The 23,975-nt window shown below is 33.1% G+C and overlaps 1 protein-coding gene across 1 annotated transcript; it reads right to left on the reverse strand.

Annotated features, from left to right (window-relative positions):
- Positions 1–7,829: 7,829 nt before the first annotated feature.
- On the reverse strand, positions 7,830–19,458 carry LOC150107378 (DC-STAMP domain-containing protein 2-like). Its single transcript, XM_090391821.1, has 8 exons — positions 19,220–19,458; positions 18,521–18,756; positions 16,893–17,063; positions 15,951–16,052; positions 14,036–14,230; positions 12,929–12,994; positions 8,085–8,298; positions 7,830–7,938 (listed from the first exon to the last, which is right to left on the reverse strand). The coding sequence occupies exons 1-8, from the start codon at positions 19,456–19,458 to the stop codon at positions 7,830–7,832; spliced, it is 1,332 nt and encodes a 443-aa protein (XP_090247947.1).
- Positions 19,459–23,975: the final 4,517 nt, after the last annotated feature.

The raw sequence follows: 23,975 nt of genomic DNA on the forward strand, positions 1-23,975 counted from the left end.
AAGATTAGGTGGGCAACACCAAGAAACCAAAAGGTGCTTGGAAGGGCTGTATGGATATATCTTAGGATGTGGAAATAATCAACCAGAAGCCAAGAGTTTAAAGCTACAGTGGTTCAGGTTAGTAATAGAGCTATTTCTATGTAAAGAGTTACACAGCCTCAGTTTCTAAGGAAGAGGAGCAGTAGATAAGCCAATCATCGCTGTGCTAATCAATACGCATGTAGAACATCGTGATGATCCATAAAATTTAAGTCCATGACACGAAGCGACCACGCTTCTCTCATTTTTCCGATCGGAAGGATGGAGGGGGGGTGTTAACAGATGCCTTGGAAACTTCTTATGCTTATGCTCGAGAATGTTTCATTCTACCTGTGAATTAGGTGGCGAAGGTGTAATAGCCTGGAGTAATTTCTTCTGATATGAACCCAGACTCATCTTTAGTTAATACTTGGGAGGATAGACGCCAGTTGGAAAAGGAGAGCTTACGCTGTTGAAATGTGTACAATTTAGGTTTCTTTAAAATATAGCTGGCCTAATACTTATTTCAAGGTACCACCAAAAAAACATCCGTTAATTAAAAACTTCTACAGTTTCGCTGATGGATGGTTAATGCGCCACACTTCTTTTTTATTTATTTCGTTTTACTGGTGATGTATCTCACGAAAAGTTAACGTACCCTGTCCAATCTTCTCAAATGGTGATCTTCTTCAGTTTACAACAGACGAAAACGGATTGGATGGGATGAAGAAGGATCTAATAATTTATTGATGTCAATGTTAGCAAAATCCGGTTTGTGTGTGGGGTATGGGGAGGGGTGCGTGCATTTAAAAACATTTTATAATATTCATATCTCTGGACTTATAATAATCTAAAATGCAAGATTATTTATTAGTATGTTACTCTTTCTTTTTTTTTCTTCAAAATTATTGATCTTGCAAAAATACAGATACCGTTTTGCATATCTGAACGGGGATAGAAACTCAGCTCCACTGTATTCAAATAAAATTTTCAAGGTGAAAACCAAAAGAAACCGTTAGTTTAAATGTTCGATTAAATTATTATGAAAATTATTACAAAAATCTACCGCACCAAAATATTAAATACATTATTAGCATAAAAAATAAATCAGTTCAGGAACTTACTGGTTACATAGCCTATCTAAAATGGATATATCTTCAAGCGTATCGTCACCTTCATATTTTTGCTTGAGTCTACGTCGTAGGAATTTAAGTGCTCCACCCCTTGTTTTCAGGATATGATTATAAAGCCATATGGCTCTGTACTTCTCACGTTCTGGATGGTAACATCCAACCACGACATGACGCATCCGGAGCCCATACGATTCGGTTATAGCCAGGACGATACAGAGAGCATACATAATGCCTACACAAACATAAAATTGAAATTGCTTAGAGATTTTTATTAGCAGCGATAGGTCAAGAAAACACAGTTTAAAGCTATTTCCTAATTTGCACTGAACCAAACTAAAAACATGCCACTCACTACAGTGGAGACACAAAGTCTGATTCGTTTATTCCCTCCGCCATCTCTCACTCTGTAAAAATCTGGAGGTTTCTATGCAAAGAAAAAGTAATAAAACTATCTCCGATAGGTATACATGATGAAAATAATTATCTTGATTACGACAATATTTTCTGTCAATTATCACACACGTAACTAAATTTTGGATAAGAATATTATGGAATATCAATTATATCAGGTCAAATTATAATGTGTATGTGTGTGAAAGAGAGAGAGAGAGAGAGAGAGAAGAAGAAGAAGAGTTTCATCATAAACTGAAATAAATAATAAAAATCCCACCTATTTGTTGATATCTATCCATATCTGGTGGGACTGGATTTGGGAGGCATTTAGTAGTGTCAATCTCGGGTACAACTCCAACAACCGGGTCAAAAGAGGTAACCATTTGACGATACATATCGGCTAGAACTCCATCTCCGTGAACGTGTATCTGTAGATGGGTGGGAACTGCAAGTAAAAAAAACATTTGACTAAGCAGTTATTTGTCACGCATAAAAAATACTCTTAAAATTGACCTCAGAGAGCTTATTAGATAAACATAGCAGATGAAGTTTCTTAAGTTTAATAAAATTACAGATCTGAATGTGCACTATTTAGATCTTTATTTAGTAAAAGGGCCTGTGTTCGAATTCCGTCTGAGAGACTAGAAACAGGACTTGTTAAATGAAGGTGAATTAGCTGGTCTTATAAAGAGATGGCAAGATTATTCTTCCCGGAAAGTCTGGTTTTTCTAAATGGCAAATAGAGAAATCGAAAGAGAATATACGCATATGTAGCCGACTAGGGAGATAGAATTAATTGCACCGTCTTAGTATATATATACTAGATTTATATAAGCAAATTACTTAGTTTGAATTATATGAGACACTAGAATGTCTCATATAATGTCTCATTATATGAGACATTCTAGTGTATTTCAATATTTCTTAAAATATACAGAGCAGTGCTTTTTATCCAGACTATAGCTTCATCCAAAAACTTATCCAATAGTATGATGGCTTAGTTAAAAAAAAATTTAATACCATGCTTTTTCAAAAACAATAGGATGTCTCCTTCAAAAATTTTATCCACACTAAGAAAATGGACACCAAACGGCTTAGTTCTGTTTCGTAAATGTACCCACATACTGTACATATTCGGAGACGAGAGCTGAGGAAGACTTTCGCTCACACAAATGAAACTTCTCACATTTTCTTGTAATGTTTTGAGAATAAAAATAACTTGGACACATTAAAGAGAATAAACACAAATTATCGTATATCCTAAAATATGAAATAACTTACCCACTTAATCCTTAAAGATAAGAAAATCGATCCTTGAATTATAATAAATTCAAAGATTGATTCCAGGACGAATTGTAATAAATGCAAGCAAACGTTTTAAGCCTCTACACTGAAATTTCTTGAGAATGGGATCAAGGATAAAGATTTCGACTTGTAGTTTTATCGTTCTTAATCCTGTTTTAAGATATTTTATTTTTAAAATCTGGGTGTTGGGAAAAAAAAGCAGAAGGTAGACGTAAAAAAATAATGTTTCGAAATTTGGAATTGGAGAGAAAGATATAGAAAATTACCTTATAATCATGATAACTAACTTGAAAGTTGTTAAAAATAGAGACTTTGAAATGATGATTATTAATAGAAAAGGCTGGTATAAAAGTTAAAAGGTACACAAAACAGATTACTTCAGAGAAATAACTTTTATCAATAATCGTAAATATATCTATTAGACACCGAAATAAACAGAAACAAAGAAAGGAGATAAACAAATGTTCCTGAAAGTCACAAGAACTAAACTATACCGTACTTTACGATAATATACAAGAATATCAAATTAATGACAGTCATATAAAGCTATTATAATTAGTACAAACTCCTTCGTCCAGGTGGAGTGCGATTCACTGCGTCACTTCCGTAAGTTTCAAAGTTGTAGCTTGCTGCATGGAGAAGTAATGCCTTGAAAAGTGCGCCTGCGTGTTGAGATCTTTGATGTATCTGCATAAAAATGATCGACTTTTTTAAATTACTGTTAAAATCGGTGAAATATACTAGGAAACATTCGAGGCGTTACAGCTTGCTTTCGGAAAAAAAAGAACTAAGCAGAATTCAAACATCTGCTTTGTTTTACTAGTTCAAAACTACAGCGAAGTCTGACTAATGTCATCAGGTCTATCGATGAGCAAAACGGACGAAAATGTGACGCACTTGGAATTAGTTTCTCCACCATTATAATACTTAGACTATTTTTAACTATTTTTCATTTGTTTGTGTAGAAATTCTTGCCTAAAATGGACACGACTGTGTCATTTATCACATGACTTCTCGCGCGCGCGCGTGTGTGTGTGTGTGTGTGTCAGAGAACTTACCCTTTGTGCTGGTCTTGACGGCTCCATGGTATCGGAGTAGCTGCAATAGCCAATACAGGGAATAATCCAGAAACATATAAAAGGCCATCTGACATCCACTGATAAGCAACATCATTACTGCCGTCATTAGTCTCCGCCGTTCGGTGCGTCCCATCCAAGGTGAAAATGGGCGCACATACTTCCTCCTTTCACGAAAAGAAAGAGGTAGAATAGTTTCCCTTTTCATTTCTTTCCTCTTTTCATCGATATCTTCTACCAGACTAGAGATATAGATGTTATCGAAATGGTCGCTTATTAAATAACGTTTTCGATACAGCAGAGCCCTGAAAGTAATTATTACAGGGGACACTTCAATAAGAGAATGATATCAAAAGTAGCAATACATTTTTTTTTGTTTATTCATTTATTATTTATTAATTTATTTATTACTTATTTATTCACTAGAAATACTTTTCAAATGATAAATTATATCTGTCTCCACAAAACAAAAAGAAATGGAAATAATGTCACACCTGACAAAAACGGTAGACAGCTATCAGTAAATTCTAACTTGATGAAAGAATGGAGAAACTACTTTCAATAATTACTGAATGTTGATAATCCCCAACATTCAAGTCAGCTAGCGGACCTGCATCTAACCACCGCTCAACAATAAATTGTGAAGGCTTCATTGAAAATGAATTAAAAACAGCAATATATCATACTAAAGCAGGAAAGTCCCCAGGGATTGATGGAATCAGAATAGAAGCTTTCAGAAATGCTGGGTATAATACATATTCCAATCTCCTTGCCATAATGAATCAAGCTTTAAACACTGGAATAATATCCTCAACAATGGAAACAAGGCCTTATTGTTCCTATACAAAAAAAAAAAAAAAAGTAGTCTTAATAGAATGGATAACTACAGAGGCATTACTTTGCTATCAACCACAGTTTAAAATTTACAATCGGATGATACTCAGTAGAATCGAACCGTATTTAACACTACTTTTAATAAAAAAAACCAAGCTGGATTTCTTAAAAAAAAACGATGTACAGTAGAACAGATACATTGCATCAGAAGACTCATAGAAGGTTCACGTGATAAAAACTTATCACTCATTTTAACCTTTATAGACTTCAAAAAAAGGCTTTGACTCTATTAATAGAGAAGCAATGTTTAAAATACTCAGCGTCTATGGTCTACCCTCAAAAAACATACAAGCAATCTCAGCACCTTATAAAGATTACAATGCTACAGTAATCTTTAAAACAGAAACATCTGAATCCTTTCCGATGACAACAGGAGTGCTGCAAGACTGTTCTTAGTAAGCTTGGACTACATCTTCCGGACCGTCAACACAGGAAATCTTGGTTTTAAGATTAGAATATCCACCTACACGAAATGCAAATAACTGATCTTAGCTTTGCTGACGATGTTGTATTTATTGATACAGAACCAAACAAATGCGCAAAAACATCTCAGTCTACCAGAAGCACAGGCTAAGCTTATTCGTCTGCAGATCAACATCCAAAAGTCCAAAGTATTCTCAATGGGTTATGAAAACTTTATACTTCTCAACAATAAACCCTTAGAAAGAGTAAAGGACTTTCAATACCTTGGGGCGTGCATCAGCGATACAGAAAATGATATTAGAAAACGTAAACAGCTGGCTCTAGTCTTCCATAACAAACTCCTCCCACCTGGAAATCATCATTAATATCATTAAAGACAAAATTAAGACTATACCATGCAACCAGTAGATCCATCTTCTTGTATGGTTCTCAAACCTGGACAATAAGCACCAAAAAAAACAACAACTATAAATTAACTCTTTTGAAACTACATGTCTCAGACTGATCCTTGGATACACTTGGATAGACCTTGTCACTAACTCTGCTGTGCTAAATCTGGCTAAGCAAGAACCACTTGTCAAGATAGTCAAAAAACTACAACTCAGATAGCATGGACATCAAGTCAGACATCCTGAAGTTTCACTCTTTGTGGAATATTTCATTCTGTACAAACCAGAAGATGGCAATCGTATCAGCGGAAGACCATGCAAACAATTTTGGCATTCCATATGTGAAACCATCAGTAGGCTGAACTGTAAAATTCCATCTGACTTCTACCAGTTAGCTCAAGATAGAGAGACTTGGAAGACCATAATTTGCAATATTTAATTTTTAATATAAATCTCTTTTCCCTTTTCACATTGTATCATATTGTGAATAAACTATGATGATGATGATTTATTTATTTATTTATTTATTTATTGAGAAATAACACCACGATAATGAATAAATACTTATTTGGCAAAGTAACATCATAATGAATACCTGTTTGGTAAAATGCATGTAAAATATCCAGTTAGTGCATTATTATGGGGACAACGATAACAATCCGAGCATCCCTCTTTCACTACAAAGTACTTTTCATAGTGGTTTCATTTTTTTTTTTTTTTTTTTTTTGTGGGGAAGGAGAATGCACATAAGCAAGAACTGTTCGGTCATCTGTTAAAAAGCATGTCTTACCACACTTTGTACTTGGTTATCTGTGGAGAATTTTTCTCCACTAAAGTAAGCCTTAGAAACATAAATAAATAAGTATAAAGGCAAAAAGTACACTAGATTGGAGAAGGGGAGGGAAGCACAATCCCTCTAGATACTTTCGCAGGATACCACACAACTTTGTGTAAAATGATGATTTCACGGTGATCACGATTAATGCAACAGGAAAACAACCACGTTATCGAGAAAAGTCTTGACAACAGTCTGCACGGTGTTTTGCTTGCTTATTAAAGCATATAAGAATTCTATGAACATAGCAAAACTGTGCTCTGAAACAATCGTGAATAACTAAAATGTTTAAAAATCTCATTCTCCAGTAAAACGCGTGTGCATGGCGAAATAACCATTGGAAAAGGGGGAGGGGGTATGTGAGAGACAGTAACAGTTACTGGCCTCGGTCTGCAAATTACCTAGTTACAACACCGAGTTACAATGCTGACTCATCCAAGACTAAACACGTTTCGAAACAAATTAGAATGCAACGATAGAAATGACTGCTCTCCCCTTTCGTTTCAAAAACGATATTTAATATTCATTACGTGAGCTATATTTACTGTACTGTGTGTGTGTGTGTGTGTAGGTGAGTGCGTGCGTGCCAAACACAACCCCGAATTCTTGTGAATTATGTGTCTAGTGTTGCCATCTATTGATCGTTCTGAGAATTAAACAATTCGTCCATCCTATGAAAGAAGAGGAATATCCAAACTTTTTCATATCAAGAGCTATTTTCAGGCTTAAAATTGCTTTGCGGGTTACTGAAATGTTCAGACATATATAATATAAGGTGTTTTAACGATATATAAAAACATTGCGAAAAGAAGTATTTTTAGTTATTTCTAGAACATATCCTAGTTGTTTCGAAACGTAAGTCCTCATTTAGAATAACAAATATAATTCTAAAATGCGTCGCCACGATCCTTCCAGAAAATGGCCGATCCTTCAGGAGTAACATGACCCTACTTTACAACATTACTTTCCGGAATTTAACATCGTGACACCCATTTTGATTTTAAAACTATCCAAGAGCATCGAGCTACCTGGATTTCCTTTCTTTTAAATTAAACAAAAAAGATCCATGTTCGTGAAAAGCATTATTTATTTATTTATAAATAAATAATGATTTTATTTTTATTTATTTATTTATAAACTTAATTATTTGATTAACGATACATAAAGCTTAATATTATTGCAGGGTACGATAATAAATAATTAGCACTGAATGATGCGTCGCGCATTTATTTTATGAAAAAAATTTTATGAATTTTTCTGTACATTATTAGAGACAAATGTCTCCTTGGATGAAGCAGATTAGTCAGATCCATTGCATTATTCGATGAACGGAATCGTCTATGTTACCTTTTTGGATATGTTACTACCACTCTTCATCAATACAAAATATATCGGAAATCAATGCTTGAAAATCAACTGGAAATGCTGTCAATTTCTTATCCAAATCTTTTTCAAAAAATATTAATGGTTTTCTAATTGAATAAACAAACTAATGGTTTGTTTCAAAAGTAAGAAGACTAATGAACCAGGCAACAATGTGAAATATGAAAGTAGAGCTAAATAAATTAATAAACTTCTATAGCCGAAAAACACTTATCCTCTTCTAACGAAAAATTACCTGAAAATAACCCAAAATAGCATAAAGGCAGCAAGAATATCTGTGAAGTCTATAAATTTGGTCAACCGCTCTGATCGCTGTCCGATTTCTTTCATTATATCACCTCGAATTTCCTTAAAGGTTTTCGTTTGTTCCAAAGAATAATTATAAAAATGTACAAAAGTGATATTCACATAGAACTGCTGGTACATGTAGTCCACAAAGCGCTTGATTTCTGAAAATAAATAAACATAAATATAAAACTCTATTTTAGTATGAAGTAAAGTCAAAAATGTAATACTTTCAAGTCTTGCACATAAATTATATGATAATTAAAGGAAAAGAGACGCAACTTTGCAGAAGTAGACCATGTGATGAAATATGGCACTTTGATGAGAAGAAAAATGTTAAAAATCCAAAAAACGACTAGCAGAATTTACGGATGATTCTTTATATAGTGTATGCTAGAAATACTGGAATTTGAATATAGAAATAGTAGGGTAAAATAAATGGAAAGTAACGTTAGAAATTCATATCTTAGAAAGTAAGGATAGGTTTCAAAATTAATTTTTTCCCATGAGGAGGCGTAAGGAGAAAAGCAAAGGCATTGCTGCATTTTGGACCTTAATAAACACCACAAGTAAGCATCCACCATGCAGCAAAGCCTACGAAGAGTAACAAGAAATAATAATAATAATAATAATTCAACTGGTCTCTTTTTAAGCAACTAATATCTCCTTCTCCACCCCCCTCCCCAACATTTTTTTTTTGTTATGTTGACCGCAAACATGAAAGGTCACAAGACCTATAACACTACAGCGCCATATGTGGGTAAGTGATTAAAGCGAAAATGTAGCCATTCTTAAAGAGTGGGAGTTCGTACTCAGTGGGAAAAACAGTATGGAGGAGATCGTTCCAAAGAATTAGACGTGGATGGAATGAAGGAAGCTGATGAAAAGTTAGTTCGGTGTGTTCGAAGCTGCACAGTGTACGGGTGTTGGCCAGCAGTGACTGCTCTAGTTCTATGAATATTTTAGAAAATCTTCGAATTCATAACAGTTATAGGAAAGTCCAGTTCTTTGAAATTGAAATTCTCTTAGAGAACAGTTCTTTGAAATTGAAATTCTCTTAGAGAACAGTTCTTTGAATAAATCCTTCTAAAGATGTTTATTTGGAATTTGTTGTATAATGTACATTTTTTAAAATTATTTCTAATTGTTCCGAACGTTCTGCGTGTTTACGCATTCACGTGAACGTGTTTGACTAACGAAAGCTATGTAGGATGTACTCAGACAAGTTAATACTTTGGTTCATATTTAAATATTTAGTATCTAATGCTATTTCCAAAGATTCCGACATTTTTCTCTCTGTTTTATCATAGCAACTATTACAAATACATGTTGTATCTGTAATAGTTCTGATTTATCCCATAAAATTTGATGTCTCGTTTGCGAAGCTTCTTGGGTCAGCTGAAGAGAGAGCACGTGTGATGACAAAGCTGAGGCTTCATTTCTATGATATATATCTTGAACGTGTTCTTCAATACGTTGTTCATTTGAATTTTCTGTCTGTCCGTAGTAAGATGACCGGCGATCGCACCATAGCCGATAAACACCCGGATACTGAAGTGGGCTATGTCGAGGTTTTGTGGATCGAAGTAGTGATCTCATCTTGATAAAGGGGATAAATACTACTTTGATTTTTATTCCTTAAGTAATTTTGCTAGTTTTACGGAAATAGAGCTAATATATGGGAGCGTGATGAATCCTCTGTTTTCTTCTTCATTAGAAAATTCTCTGGTCTCATGTCGGTTGAGTAGTCTGGAGATGATGTGTGCACTGTAGCCATTTTGAAGGAAAGTATTTCTTAAATGTTGGCTAGTTTGTCCTTCTCAGTGGTTCGTCGGCGGGCTCTTGATCCTAGTGTGGAAATAATACCCAATTTTTGAGGTCTATAATGATGGGATGAGGCATGTGGATATCTGTCAGTATGTGTAGGCTTTTGAAATATAGAGACTTTAATTTACCTGATTCCTTAGTTAGTAGAAGGTTCAGAACTGGAAGTAAACCATTAGATTCTAATTCGTAGGTGAATTTTATGTTAGGATATTGATGATTCAGGTACTCATGAAAAAGGTAGTTCATGTTCCAGACTAAGAATATATCATCAACATACCTTTTCCATAATTTTAGTTTATGATGGATTCTTCTAGGCCCATGTTTTCGAATGTTTCCATATAAAGATTTGCTAAAACTGGCGAAAGAGGACTGCCCGTGGCTAGACCAGAGTTATATATATATATATATATATATATATATATATATATATATATATATATATATATATATACATACACACAGAAGTAGCAAGGTTTCTCTTCCTAGAGACTTGAATTTTTCATCTGCAATACAAACAAACCAGGAAAATGGCAGCCATCCTCCTAACAGACTCACAAGCCCTTCAAGACATTAAGGTTCATATGAAACCTTGTTATTGGTTCATCGCAAACCACTGAACCTAGCAGATTGAGGAGATGATTTAAGAACTGGAACTGTTTTCAAACATTTGTTTACCAACGATTCTTTTCAAATATATATTGAACTAGAAAAAAAAAAGCTCTAAAGAAAGAATTTCTAAAAGAGTTTCACGAGGATGGCATCCAGATAAAAATGTTTTAAAGTTAATCCATTAAAACTTTTGTATAGTGCATTAGAATTAGTACCACTCTAGAGACTTACATATGGTACTATTTCAACCCACTTAAACCTTCAAAAATAAGGACAGCGGTTTTACACCTGCGATGAAACTGATCATTCGAACATCCATACTTACAGTGGGATTTGATCCTACAACCTCTGACTGTGGAGATGGTACAGTACGCTATCCAATCGGCCAATTTGGCAGGCAAAATTTATTCGAAAAAGAATTAAATTTTCTAAATTTTATAATAAGCAGTCAAACTAATTTTTCAGCTATGAAACACCTCAAAATAAGTTTCGAAACGTAATCGATAGTACAACGAACTCTCATACCCTCTGTTTGTTGACTCGGTAATAAAGCTCGTAAAAGACACGATTTCCGAAGCGCTTTTATTTTCGTCCTTGATTATTTCTTTGATGATTTAGTGCCGCATTGATATAAATGCACGGTTTCGAAGAACTTTTAGCTGTCCTCAGAGGTCACATAGAAATCCTGAATATCTAAGTTCGTGCTTGAAAGTTATTCAGTCCCTGTATGCGAGCTATTGATTAGTAGCTAAAATCATAAATCTTGAGAAAGGGCTTTTAAAAGCTACTCTTTCTTACAATTTAAGTTTCAGACAAAGGAGGGCTTTTTCAAAACAGTATTGTCAACTAAGTGGAAGCATACATTAAAGGATTAATAATAATAAAAGAAGGCAACAATCCTTATTGCAGAATTATTAAACAAAATTTTGAAATACAGAGGAAATTTCTGATGACACTTTGGAAAACAGAGTTCATTTTTTCCCTCCGATTTTCATGTTTTTTTAATGATTACTTTTCTATGTAGCACTTGTGTTTCGTTATTCAGAATATCTAGCTATAATTTGGTCTGTCGGTCTCAACTATTAAGGATCTAAACTAGCAGCGGATAATATGCAACCTTTGAATCCATTTATGTGGTCGTAAATGATTTTTAGCACTCTAAAATGAGATCCGTCTGAAATCTTTTAAAAAACTATAACATATGGCAATGTATTTTTCCAGTGTGGTTTATTATTTTTATTATATTTAATATTTTAATAGATTTTGATATTTTTCACCGAAAGACTAAAATCACTCCTCTTTCAAATTAGTCGAAGAGTTGCCGCTCTCTCAAACTAAACAATTATTCGATGAATTTTGAAAAATTTCGTTGACAAGGGGAGGCACATTTCAAATTCATTTTGACAATAAAAAGCTGAATCATTTAGACAGGTTGGAATTATCGGTGAACCAGTAAGCCAGTTATAGATATAACTGACTTATTTTTGTCCTTTATGTCTGTTAATTGGTTCGTTTTCAAACTCTCGGTTTGTCTGTTTTGCTGGTTGAACAAACTACCATCTTCGATACTGACTAACTAAACTTCCGGTGAAATATAGATACTTCCATTTTCCTCTCTACCTTCCCTCTCATCTAACGTAACAAATGTATTGTTACGTTAGATGAGATTTTGCTGGTTGAACAAACTACCATCTTCGATACTGACTAACTAAACTTCCGGTGAAATATAGATACTTCAATTTTCCTCTCTACCTTCCCTCTCATCTAACGTAACAAATGTATTTTGCATACCTGCTGAGGAGGATATACATAGGTGATATCACCAACAATAGTTAACAATATATCACAGTTTCAAAATTCTTTAAGATATTGATTAGCTCTGCTATGTATAGACGTAGTAGCAAAAGTGTTAAATGCACTAAATAAAAAATTTCATTGGTTAGAGCATTGCATTGAATGATATTGCTAAACAAACTGCTTAAGTTATCTCCGAATTCGATTTGAAATGGAACGAAAGCAAGAAAGAAAGAAAGAAAGAAAGAAAGAGAGAGAGAGAGAGAGAGAGAGAGAGATGAAAAGATTGAATATTGCATGCACGATAAGTTCAGAAAACAAGGGCAAAAACAGATGATGTAACAGATCCCAATCTGTTGCATTATCATATAATACAACAGATCTCTCCATACATATCTGTTGCATTATCACCTGTAACACGTTCTCAGTCTTGTTCTCCAATGTTTCCAGATAGAATGAATAGTTGAAAACCATAGTCCATGAAAAATTAATAATAAAGTTAAGCATTTTGATAACCAACATTTTCTGAAAGAATTCAATAATAATTTCTTAAGAAGTACTTACGTGCTTTCAGTTTGTCATATGTTAATTCCTTGATCTTCTTTGTAGCTGAGCAGAGGGCATCTCCGACTAGAAATAAATTTAAAAACAAAACATATCATGTCATATGCATGCCAAGTGAACGATAACAGATTGATTTCAAAAAAGTATTTGAATTTTTAGAGATGATTTTAAATCTCTAATTTTTAGAGATGATTTTAGACCAAGCAGAATAACATCCTCACTGTTCTCGTCATGGTACACATCATGATCGACGATATCATACAAAATTATTTATTATTATTTTTTTAAGTAGCTCCCATCCACGAAACGTGTGCTTGTAAGCCTAGTATATTTTTGTTTCTATTTTATTGATTTTTATCTTTTTTAAAAATTATTTTTTACATAGCCCGGAAATCTTTATCTAGAGAACTTTTTTGAAGACGCTTCAGGTAACCATTAAGCAGGATGGTGGTCTTTAGAGAGTACATGCAAGATGCATTTCATTTCTTAGATACAGTATTTCATAACCAAACAGCGAAATGCACCTAATATCTAAAGACATTCACAAATATCTATGCCCATTGGGACATTTTCAAACCGACAGCTCGTTGATTGGAACCAGATATACTGTCCACTCGGCTAGTCAGGCCAGCGAGTATACATTGTATGTAATTCGAGAGTCAATATATACTAAATATACAGTATACTAAATATATATTGACTCTCGAATGAATTCAATAAAAGGCCTAGAAAATTTTCCCTTGTTATCAATAATCAAACTTGTCCTTTTACGGACCAAGCGTCATAAAGATTACTACAATGCTACGCAAGCATCACTTTAAATACTCGTATTTTATTGTTATTTTACAAGCAGTAAATAAATATATCGTGATATTGGGCCCTAAATCAGTAAACTGTTTTGTATATGAGTGCACTTATCAGATTAATATTATTCAGATTGAGTTGGATGCTGTTGCCTCTGTATATGCGCGTGATGTTTAAAAATAATTTTGACAAAGTTAAAATAAAGTTAGCTCCATACATATATCTTTATAAATCTCATTATTTTGAGGGACTTGAAAAATAAGAAGAGATTTTCTTCTTATTTTTCAAATATATTCCACTTACCTCTAGCTATTTCACAGAGATTGCGAACAAAGACAACTATCTCGCACAACCACTTGAACCAGCCCATTCTATATCGGCAATCATCTATAGCATCATTGAAAGCTTTCATGCACTTGTTATACGGTCCCCCAACTTTCTTGTTGCAAACTCTTACCATGTCGGCTATCCACCTGAACATATTCTTGATGGCTTCAACTGTAAACAAAAGATATATATCTTATTGAAAAGATTTTTTTTTTTTTAATTTGGAAAGAGTAAACTACAAACTATATGATATGCATTTTTCAAGATAACGCTAGCTTCGTTTCTTACCGAAACACAATGCATTGTAAGAAATGTTCTTAAATAAAATATTAATACATTTCTGCATGTGAAAGTAGCTTTGTTATTATATCCGAATGTTTTCGTAATTTTCTTTTATTTTCATTTCTTTGTTGCCAAAAAAAAAAAAAAATGGACTCTGCTCAAAAGTCTCAGAATGGATGCTACTGAATAGGTTACTGAATGAAAATGAAAAGATTATGTTGGAGCTGGTGCATGATCGTGTGATATGTTCAAGTTTTGTGATAAGTGACGTTAATTATATGAGAATTTCGAAAAATATAGGAAATAAACAAATAAATAAAACGTAAATATTCTAAGTTATCATTTTCCGAATGGATGTAGGCTGACGTCATTAGCCCTAATTTCTTTTGTAAATCAGTGGGCAGCCGATCTCTACACGCAGCCATCATTGCCAGGTGAGAACAAGGCTATAAATATTTCGTAGGCATCAGGGGAATGAATACGGCAGGCACAGCAGACAACTGCTATCATCACATGGTCATAAAATCTGAAAAGTTCATATATATTAGCTAAAATAATGTGAGTTTAAGTCGATTTTTTTAAGTTGTGGAATTAAACACTCCAATTTCTAGAACCCTAATTGTCTGTGCGAAAAATCTGTTAATAGGAAAAGAAATATTAAACAACAAATTCCAAAAGGAGACTAGAGATGAAATGGTAGTTTAAATAGGATGAAAAGGATATGGATAGAAGCTCGATGAAAGGGAATTTAGGCTTTCTTTCTAGCGAGAAATGATAAGACCTGTTTTTTCCACGGATACTCTAGTCATTCCGCAGCTCTTCGAGTAGATTTGTCTTCTGACTAGCTTTTAATTTCATTTTTTTATTATTTTCATATTCCAGCTTTTTTGCTATTTGATAATATTTTAGTGATATTAATTTTATTTACTATAGATTTCTTCTTTTGGCATCAAAAGCACATTTAACAGATAAATGTGCTTTTAATGCCAAACCTTAAATATCAAAGTTGTCGGTTAAACACCTGGAGGATCACGGTTGGTTGGAATTATGGCAGTGAAATAGGAACAGCAGAACTTAGATAAGGAAATCGACTATTAGGTTAGTCGTAACGCAGAATGGGATCATTCATTCCTCTGATAGGTCTCTGGGAGAGACCTATCAGAGGAGCCAACAACAGAGCTTTCGGGATCCCTGGTGGAAAAATTTTTCTATCCCCATCTAGCTGTTGAGAAAGACAAAAACATATGTAGCATACCCGAGCACCCGCCGAGCTTAGATAATTGATATCGCTTAACCCCCTCCACCCCAACTCTGTCGTCATCTGCTCTTCCTATTCCAAAATGAATATTTATATTTATTATAAATATTCTTTTATAGTTATTTATAATTTTATTTATAATTATATTATACTGTATTATGCATTTTATTATTATATTATAATTATATTTAATTATATTATTAAATTTATATTAAATTATATATATATATATATATATATATAATTTGACCTATAAATTTAACCTTTAATGAAATTATATGAATGGAGTGTTTTTAAGAAGATTAAACCTACAAAAAAAAAGTTATGTAAAACATTTTGACTATCACTCACTGATCTCCAATAACAGATCCTTAATTGCTAAGAATGCGTTTTTCATCTGTCGAGCAAATTCCTTCAGAGCTTCCAGAACTTCTCTCAAAGCATCAACAATAGCTACATTAAGAAAATAAAATCATAGGGGTTTGAAATGACCCATGTTGGGAAGGATTCGACTAATAAAATTTCATATATAAATAGTAAGGAAAATAAAATAGTAAGGAAAAATTATAAATATTGTAAAAAATTGAAATTTTTCAAATGAAATAATAATAATAATAATAATATTATTATTATTATTATTCGTGACACCTCCAACATTACAGAAATTATGGTTGCTGTAATGTTGTTGTTGAATTTTCAGGCATAGGCAAAATTTCATATTTGAAATTTCTTTGAAAGCTTTTTCTGAGCTTCTAATTAAAATATTTTAATTATATAATGGAAATTCTTGCAAATATTAAACATTTGTTAAAAATCTTAATGAACCTATGGCATAAAAATTTGTTTATTTAATATTTAAATATTTAATATGTTCATATATAGTTTTATATAAATTATGGAATCATCTACACAGGTTTGACATTTCTTACTATTTATTTGTATTTTAAATAGTAAGAAATGTCAAACCTGTGTAGATGATTCCATAATTTATATAAAGCTGTATATACAGTTATCTGTGTTGCATGTTAGGTAATATATTTGACTATTTTTAGTGACCCTTCACATAATGCATGGTAATATACTTGTCCAAATTATTTCACATATTAATACTAATACAGTTCGGGTGAAGGCAACAGCTTCTCTATGCAAACAGTCAGAAAAGGCTTCACGCGCAAACATTGTTTTGCAATTGCGTATTAATGAACTGGCCTGACCACACAGCACACTAGTTTGAATAACAATTATAGCATTTGAAATTGCTTTATATTTTCTTGACATCGAATCAAAACTTACCTACAATAGGAGCAAATATAGACTTGAGCATGATTTTAGTTTGGTTAGCAAGGACACCCTGTCCACAAGCCATGCTTTCTATAAGGATGTTTGAATTTCTGATAGCATTTTTAGCAGGCCCACTCATGACAAGAATATAAGTATAAGCAATCAGAACAACTCGTCCCTTACCTGAAAAATGAAATGAAATAACAAATGTGTCAAAATCGACAATGTGATTTATGATATATTTTAAAGATACAATTGATCAGTGTGTTTCGGAAAACGTGTAAGCACCTATTAGATTCTTTTTTTTTCCCCTTTGTCTATCAGTCTCCACTACATTTTGTTCACATTCGATATTTGCCTTCCTTACAAAACTTTGTCGATCCAACCAATTTTGTTTAAATTCGACCAAATGGACAAAATGTGTCGAAATTATACTGATGTAAATGGACGGAATTTAATAAAAATGAGAAGCAGGATTTGTCTTAAATTTGTTGTTTCGATTTTGCTTTTAATTGGATCCATTGGAAAGGCAAAAATTCTAAAAAGCAAAATAATGTTTAGAAGGCATAAGCTAATTGTTAATTTTATTTACTTATTTTTGTAAAAGTAACACACGGTCCGAATGCTCTTTGAGTCATCATTATTCTTGCGAAAACAAGAAACAATGACGTCAATTCAGGAACCAAAAAAAAAAAAATTATGATCGCCTGCGATAGTTTCTTATCTGGTTTATGATTATCTGCAATTGCTTCCTTATTTGTCAGCTTAGGTGTATCTTGTGTACACTATAGTTGTACACTTTGTTGCCTAATTTTTCTGCCAAAAATTATCCTAGTGAAATCAGAATTGAATGGAAATCGAGAAGTTTTAATATAAATTCTAAATGCTGAATTTCCTTAACTTCCATGAAATCGAGGATTATTATTATTATTATTATTATTATTTTGGTTTGCCAATGAAATTTATCAGCCGATTGAACCTAAGAGTGGTTTTGGAATAAAAATTATATATTACAACTTATGTAAAGAACTTTTTTTTGTTTCTCCAATAAAATTGTACGGAATCCTGTATGTTTCAATTTTTATTCCTCCAAAATCCACTTGCCACGTGTTCACCTGTTGAAAGTGCGACCCTGAATAATCGTGGAGTAAGTTGGTCTCAAAAAAGTGGAGTCAGATATCTTGCCATGGACTACAAACATTTTAATATGCATATATATATATATATATATATACCAACTTTCCCAAGGTTCTTTTAATTGCTCACATAACGTGCCTCCTTTGTTTGCTCAAGAACTATCATGGTGTCTATGATAAATTTATCATTTGAACGGTTCTACTGAATGGTAGTACTTTTGCGAAAAAAGAAAGAAAGAAAGAAAATTATAAATCCATAGTAGATTAGGACCGTGGATGGGCTAAGGATTTTTTCATAATTTTATTTAATTCGTAAACTCTGCCTTTAGGTACCACCTAAAGGACGTTTTCAAGCTACTTAACGAGCTTGAAAAAATTCCAAGGCACCTTTCTCCTGATTTTATTAAAAGGTTAGGTAAGATTATGTATGATCTTGCTGATGGTAGCCTGAAAATAACCATAAAGTCGAAAAATTAATAATAATAATAATAATAAAGAACTTACTTGAAAATAATTCTGGCAGCAGCAGCAAAACTATGCATCGAACATTGTCAGAAAATGCTAATCCGATACTGAGAGATGCACCTAGGAGACTGCACAAAACTGCTACTGTTCGGGCTTCAATATTCAGCTGATACACGAGAAACAGATAGGTGAGAAACGTCAGGAGAGTACCTGATGCAAAACCTATAAAACTTTTCACAACATTGTTTTCAAAGGTCCCACCAATGCACAAACGACTGTAAAATAAGCAGAATTAAATTACATTGAATGACATTTTAAGAAAATAATATATTCATATATGCTTTTAATATTCCTCATTATTATCACTGTTGTCAGATAAATGAAACATTTCTTTCTTTAAGATTAAAACTTAATCTTGTTTAGAGTTTTTCTTAATTTTAATCTTATTCTGGGTTTTCTTCCCGCACAATTTTACTTATTTATTTCTTCTGGAATAACTAAGGTATGTTTTCAGTCGATACTGGTATAAAGTGTCATAGAAACTAGAGGATTTTTTATGACAGGAATAATCTCATATAGGTAATGCCATCCTTAAAACTTCTCTTGACTCTGTTCAAAACAAAGCTATCCCCAAAGTCTTTTTATATGCTTATTGTTTCCTCCACATTTCATTTATAATACAAATAGTAAAATATACTTTGAATGTACTGTTTATTTCGAAATAAATTAATATCTTACCTTAAGAAACTTCCAGAACTACGAGGAAGCACACTTCGCCTGACGCAACAAGGACAAAAAGCATTGCAGACGGTAGATTTAAGGCACGAACATGTCATTCGCCATATAGTTTCATACCAAGGATACTTCGGTGGTAAACCAATTGTTCCTCGCCAGCTATTTCTTTTCGCTCTAGCCAAACGCTTCAGGATTCCTTTTAATTTATATGCTTTAAATGCTAATGTAACAAATATTGGCATTTCGAAGAAAAATTTTAACGGTTTCTAATTAAATCTTTCTTTTTCCTATATAAAATAAATAAATAATAAATTAGAAAACGTGATTTTCTTTTAGATTGGATTCATTTTCTATGTTAAATTTATTATTTACCGTGTACAAAAGCTTGTCATTTACTACATTAATCATCGGCACTTATGTTTAAAGAGTACAGCCTCCCAAACTAAATATAATATAATATAATAATAATAAAATTAGCGATTATAGACCTGATTGATCAGGCTTATGTTCTCTTTTGTATTATCTGAAAACTTTGCAGAGAACCCAAAATTGATAGACCGTGGTAGGATTAATGGATGATTACTAGGATTAATCATTACACTAATTAGATTTACGCGCGTATATGTTAAATAGTCAGAACAGGTCTTTGAGCATAACAACTTTAAAGAGAGGATGAAAAAGATGAGACATCGACAATATGTGCCAGAGGAACATATTAATATAGTGCTCAAAATTGCTAATTTTAACACTAGAATTGCTAATTGCAATAATTTAATTTGAAGTAGGCTACATTTACCTAAATACTGAAATTGGAAAAAAAATCCATGAGTGGATTTTTGCTGTATTTCTGGACTATTCTTAATAATTTAGTCTTTCTAAAACCACTTCTTGGTCTACATATTAAATAAAAGCAACGTCGCCGTTTTGTATCTGTAATATATTCTAGTAGTGATGATAATATCATCACTACTAGAATATATTACCACGATATAATTAGAATCCAACCGGAAGATTACGTTTACACACACACACACACACACAAAGTTTTTTTTTTTTTTTTTTTAATAAAATAAATCCTTTAACATCTTTTAGGTAACTTCTGCTTACTTTACCAAAGGAACATGCGGAGCTCTTTTTAGCTCTAAAGTTTAGAAATGGGTACACTATCAACTAATACCCTTTACCATCTGCAGCCATGTCTTGTTCCCAATCCTAACTGGTATGATTGTGTGAAATAATATGGATTTTGTGAGTTTAGGGATTAAAAATTCTGAGTATCCAGAAGAAAAGACCTTAACTTGTTGAAAATCGATCAACTTGGGAGAACTGACTTAAAAAAAAAGCACTGAGAAAAAAAAAAGTTATCTTTCCGGAAAACAGAATCGATCTTCCTTCTGTAGATCCGAATCATCATAGAAATTAGCAAGCGGCTACACAGGCTGTTTTAAAAATTACCCCGTTTTTAAATAATTCAGTGCAATGAATTCATTTTAATGTTACTATCTGAACACCTTGGCCCTGATCATTTTAATTCAAAACAGAAAGAAACTATTCTGATAAATTAATTATCTTTTCACCTAATGTGGAAAATCTATGCTGTACTTCACCTTAGCTTTGCTGAGAAAGATCGAAAAGGTTTTAAAATGCAGAAGTTTATTTATATACTGGGTATCCATAAATTCACTCATCATAAGATGTTATTTATTTTGTGCACACCTAGTATTATATAATAATAAAAAATAATTAAATAATAAAGCGGTGTGAGACAAGGATGTACATTATCCCCTCTGTTATTCATTATCTATATGGATCACATTATGAAGGAATGTGGTATTAAACCTGATATCAAAATTGGAGATGTTAATGTCAGCTCTTTGCTTTATGCGGATGATGTTATACTTCTAAATAAATCCGCTACAAGTCTGCAAGATTCTCTGACTAAATTGAATAGCTGCTGTAATAGATATGGTATATGTAATAGATATTTATAGTCAGCAATAAAAAGACAAAGACAATGAAAATAGGCAGAATCATTGAAAATGTCAACCTGTGTAGTGAATGGAGAACCTGTGGAACAAGCAAAACATTTCAGCTAATTAGGCACGATTTTTACTGAAGATGGTAACTTAAATATAGAAATAGACAACAGAATCAGCAAAGCTGGTGTGGTGGGAAGTCAATTGAATAAATTCATATGGAATAAGAAAGAAATTAGTCGGAACACTAAATTAGCTGTATACAAGACAGCGTTGTTCAAACCAGTTTTAACTTATGGATCTGAGAGCTCGGTCAGAAGTAAAACACTTGACCAAAGACTAGAGACCGCAGATATGAGAGTCCTGAGAAAGATTAGAGGCGTGAACAGATGGCATCAATGGCAATATCATATTAAAAATGAGGATATTAGGAAAGAACTTGACATTGTCAGCATCCAGGAATGCGTTAGCACAGCTAATCTCAGGTGGTATGGTCACTTAAATAGAATGGGAGAGGAAAGATTAGCAAGACAAGTGTTCTTTGCCAGGTTGGCAGGAAAACGACCCAGAGGAAGACCAAGATATAGGTGGATTGATACGGTACAAAGTGCCTTAGACGATAGAAATATAAGATCTGATAATGTTGGAGTCTTGAAAAGTAACAGACTGATTTGGAGGAAAATTGTCGATAGGAAGTTAGTAATGATGTAATTTTTTCATGTAGTACTGTCATATCCTGTACACCCCTTGAGAGTACATGGCAGGAATTTGATGATGATGATGATGATAAATAATAAAGCACAGAATAATAAAATCATTTATTTATAAGAATCAGCACAACAAATGCTCAAACGTGTCAAAATTACTCAAAATTTAAAATAAATAAAAATATAAGGTTTCTTCATATGTTAATCTCAAAACATGATTTACGGACATGTTTGGAGATTGGTGGAGTATATTGAACAATTATTGTAGCTATCTTTTTGATATATGATCATTATAGATTATTCTATATTTATTATTGAAGGTCCGCGCGGTTAGCCTAATGGCTATGCGCTTCGCGACCATATGCCTGGGGAAGGGGTGTCCTAGGCTCGATTCCTGGCGAGGACGTGAGGAGCTTAAGGATCTTTCTCAGCCATAGCCAAGTTAGCCAGTCTTGGGTGTAGACAGCAGGGTTTGTTCCCCCAGTTTATCTGGGGTTTTTTCATCCCGCAGACCGGCCCCGTGAACACACGCTGCTACAGTCAAAAATTCATTTCCTGCTTGGTGACAGGCTTGCTGGGGGTTGTACTAACAAAAGTCGTATCTACGTAACACGCGAATCCTGCAATGGAAACGGGAAAAACGCGCAGAGGAAGAAGAATCTACAGTATATGTATTATTGTATTCTTTTTTTTTTTTTTTTGATTGTATAACATAGGGTGTCTACAAAATAAATATACAAAATATGTAATATACCAAAATGTAATATAAATAAAAAAATATGTAATATACAAAATATGTATATTACCTTGCCGTATTTCATAGTGGTGTAATATTTAATTAGCCTCTTCAAATTAAGCAGCAAAAGTATATTATTCAAGGCTTCTTTAATCTATACTTTGTTTCTCTATCATTATCCATGAGTTTTATTTTATGTATTATGTTTTATTCTTCTCCATCATTATATAAACCCAGAAGAAGCAACTATCATTATTTAAATTCTGTGATTGATTAGGGAGCCTTGTAACCATCATAATCAAATGTTATTGTTTGATAACACGAACTTTTAAACAATTAAAAATGCTTGCGTAATGGGAAGAATGAACAATTCGACCATTAATTATGTCCTCTGAATTAATAACACCATAAATAAATACAAACTTTAAAATATTCAACACAAATAAAAAAAAATCATTTAATTAAAAGAAAATAATAATAAAAGCAAACGCACTGTGAAAATAATAGCAAAAGCTAACACGAGATTATGTGTTTAATACTATCGAATGCAAAGGTATTGGAGGGCAAGTACGGCAGACAACCACGCCATCTCGTAAACCTCACTCATGGTATCATCTGAAACGGAATGAGTCCTAAGGTCAATTTTGCCGTGTTGAAATGTTAAAAACCAGGAAGAAAAACCTTATGCCTTCGCCACATTGAACTCTCAGCCGAAAAATAAATAAATAAACAATGGCTCCAGAAAACGTTGCCCACAAGGCGCATAGATATCTTATATAATGTTTCTTGATCGACTAGAATTTGGACAAACGGCTCCAGTCAGTCAAGAAAATCATCCCCTATGTCATAAACGCACGTTGACTGCACTGAATGGGTGGGATGATGCATTCTATGGGAGAGGGAAAAAAAGCTTTATTCTGTTAGCCACGTTACCAAACAATATGGAATTGTCATTCATCTTGATTCGTGTCTCAGTACCACAACCTTCGAGAAGCTTCCCCCTCCAATCAAGGTGAGCTAGACACCATTCATATTGAGTAGGAGCAATGTTTGTGTTGATTCTTGGTTTACCTATCAGCATTTCCTTAGAAATGCTGATAGGTAAACATCATAAATATGATGTCAAGTTCAATACTTAACGATAACGCCTGGTTAAAGAAATCACGGATGTGCATCAGGAGAAATAATTGTACAACTATTTTGAGAACTTATTTCTCTCTCTCTCTCTCTCAGTTTATGAGATCTGTCTGTCTGTCTCAAGTGGTTCTTTTCACTATAAAGTTTCTCTTCTTAAATGATAACTGCAACAGTGATTTTGGAATGTTCTAAGTGAGTCGCAA

The sequence above is a fragment of the Typopeltis vanoorti genome, chromosome 4, assembly GCF_054136105.1.
Source record: "Typopeltis vanoorti isolate ZY-2024b chromosome 4, IOZ_Tvanoo_1.0, whole genome shotgun sequence".
NCBI classification, from domain to species: domain Eukaryota; kingdom Metazoa; phylum Arthropoda; class Arachnida; order Uropygi; family Thelyphonidae; genus Typopeltis; species Typopeltis vanoorti.

Bases quoted from the DNA above. Each gene is read 5' to 3' on its own strand.
- LOC150107378 (XM_090391821.1), bottom strand. From the start codon at position 19,458: ATGCCAATATTTGTTACATTAGCATTTAAAGCATATAAATTAAAAGGA. The intron at 17,064-18,520 runs GTAAGTTCTTTA...TTCATTTTTCAG, and splicing joins GCTGCCAGAATTATTTTCAA to GTAAGGGACGAGTTGTTCTG. The intron at 14,231-15,950 runs GTGAGTGATAGT...TTTTGTTTACAG, and splicing joins GGATCTGTTATTGGAGATCA to TTGAAGCCATCAAGAATATG.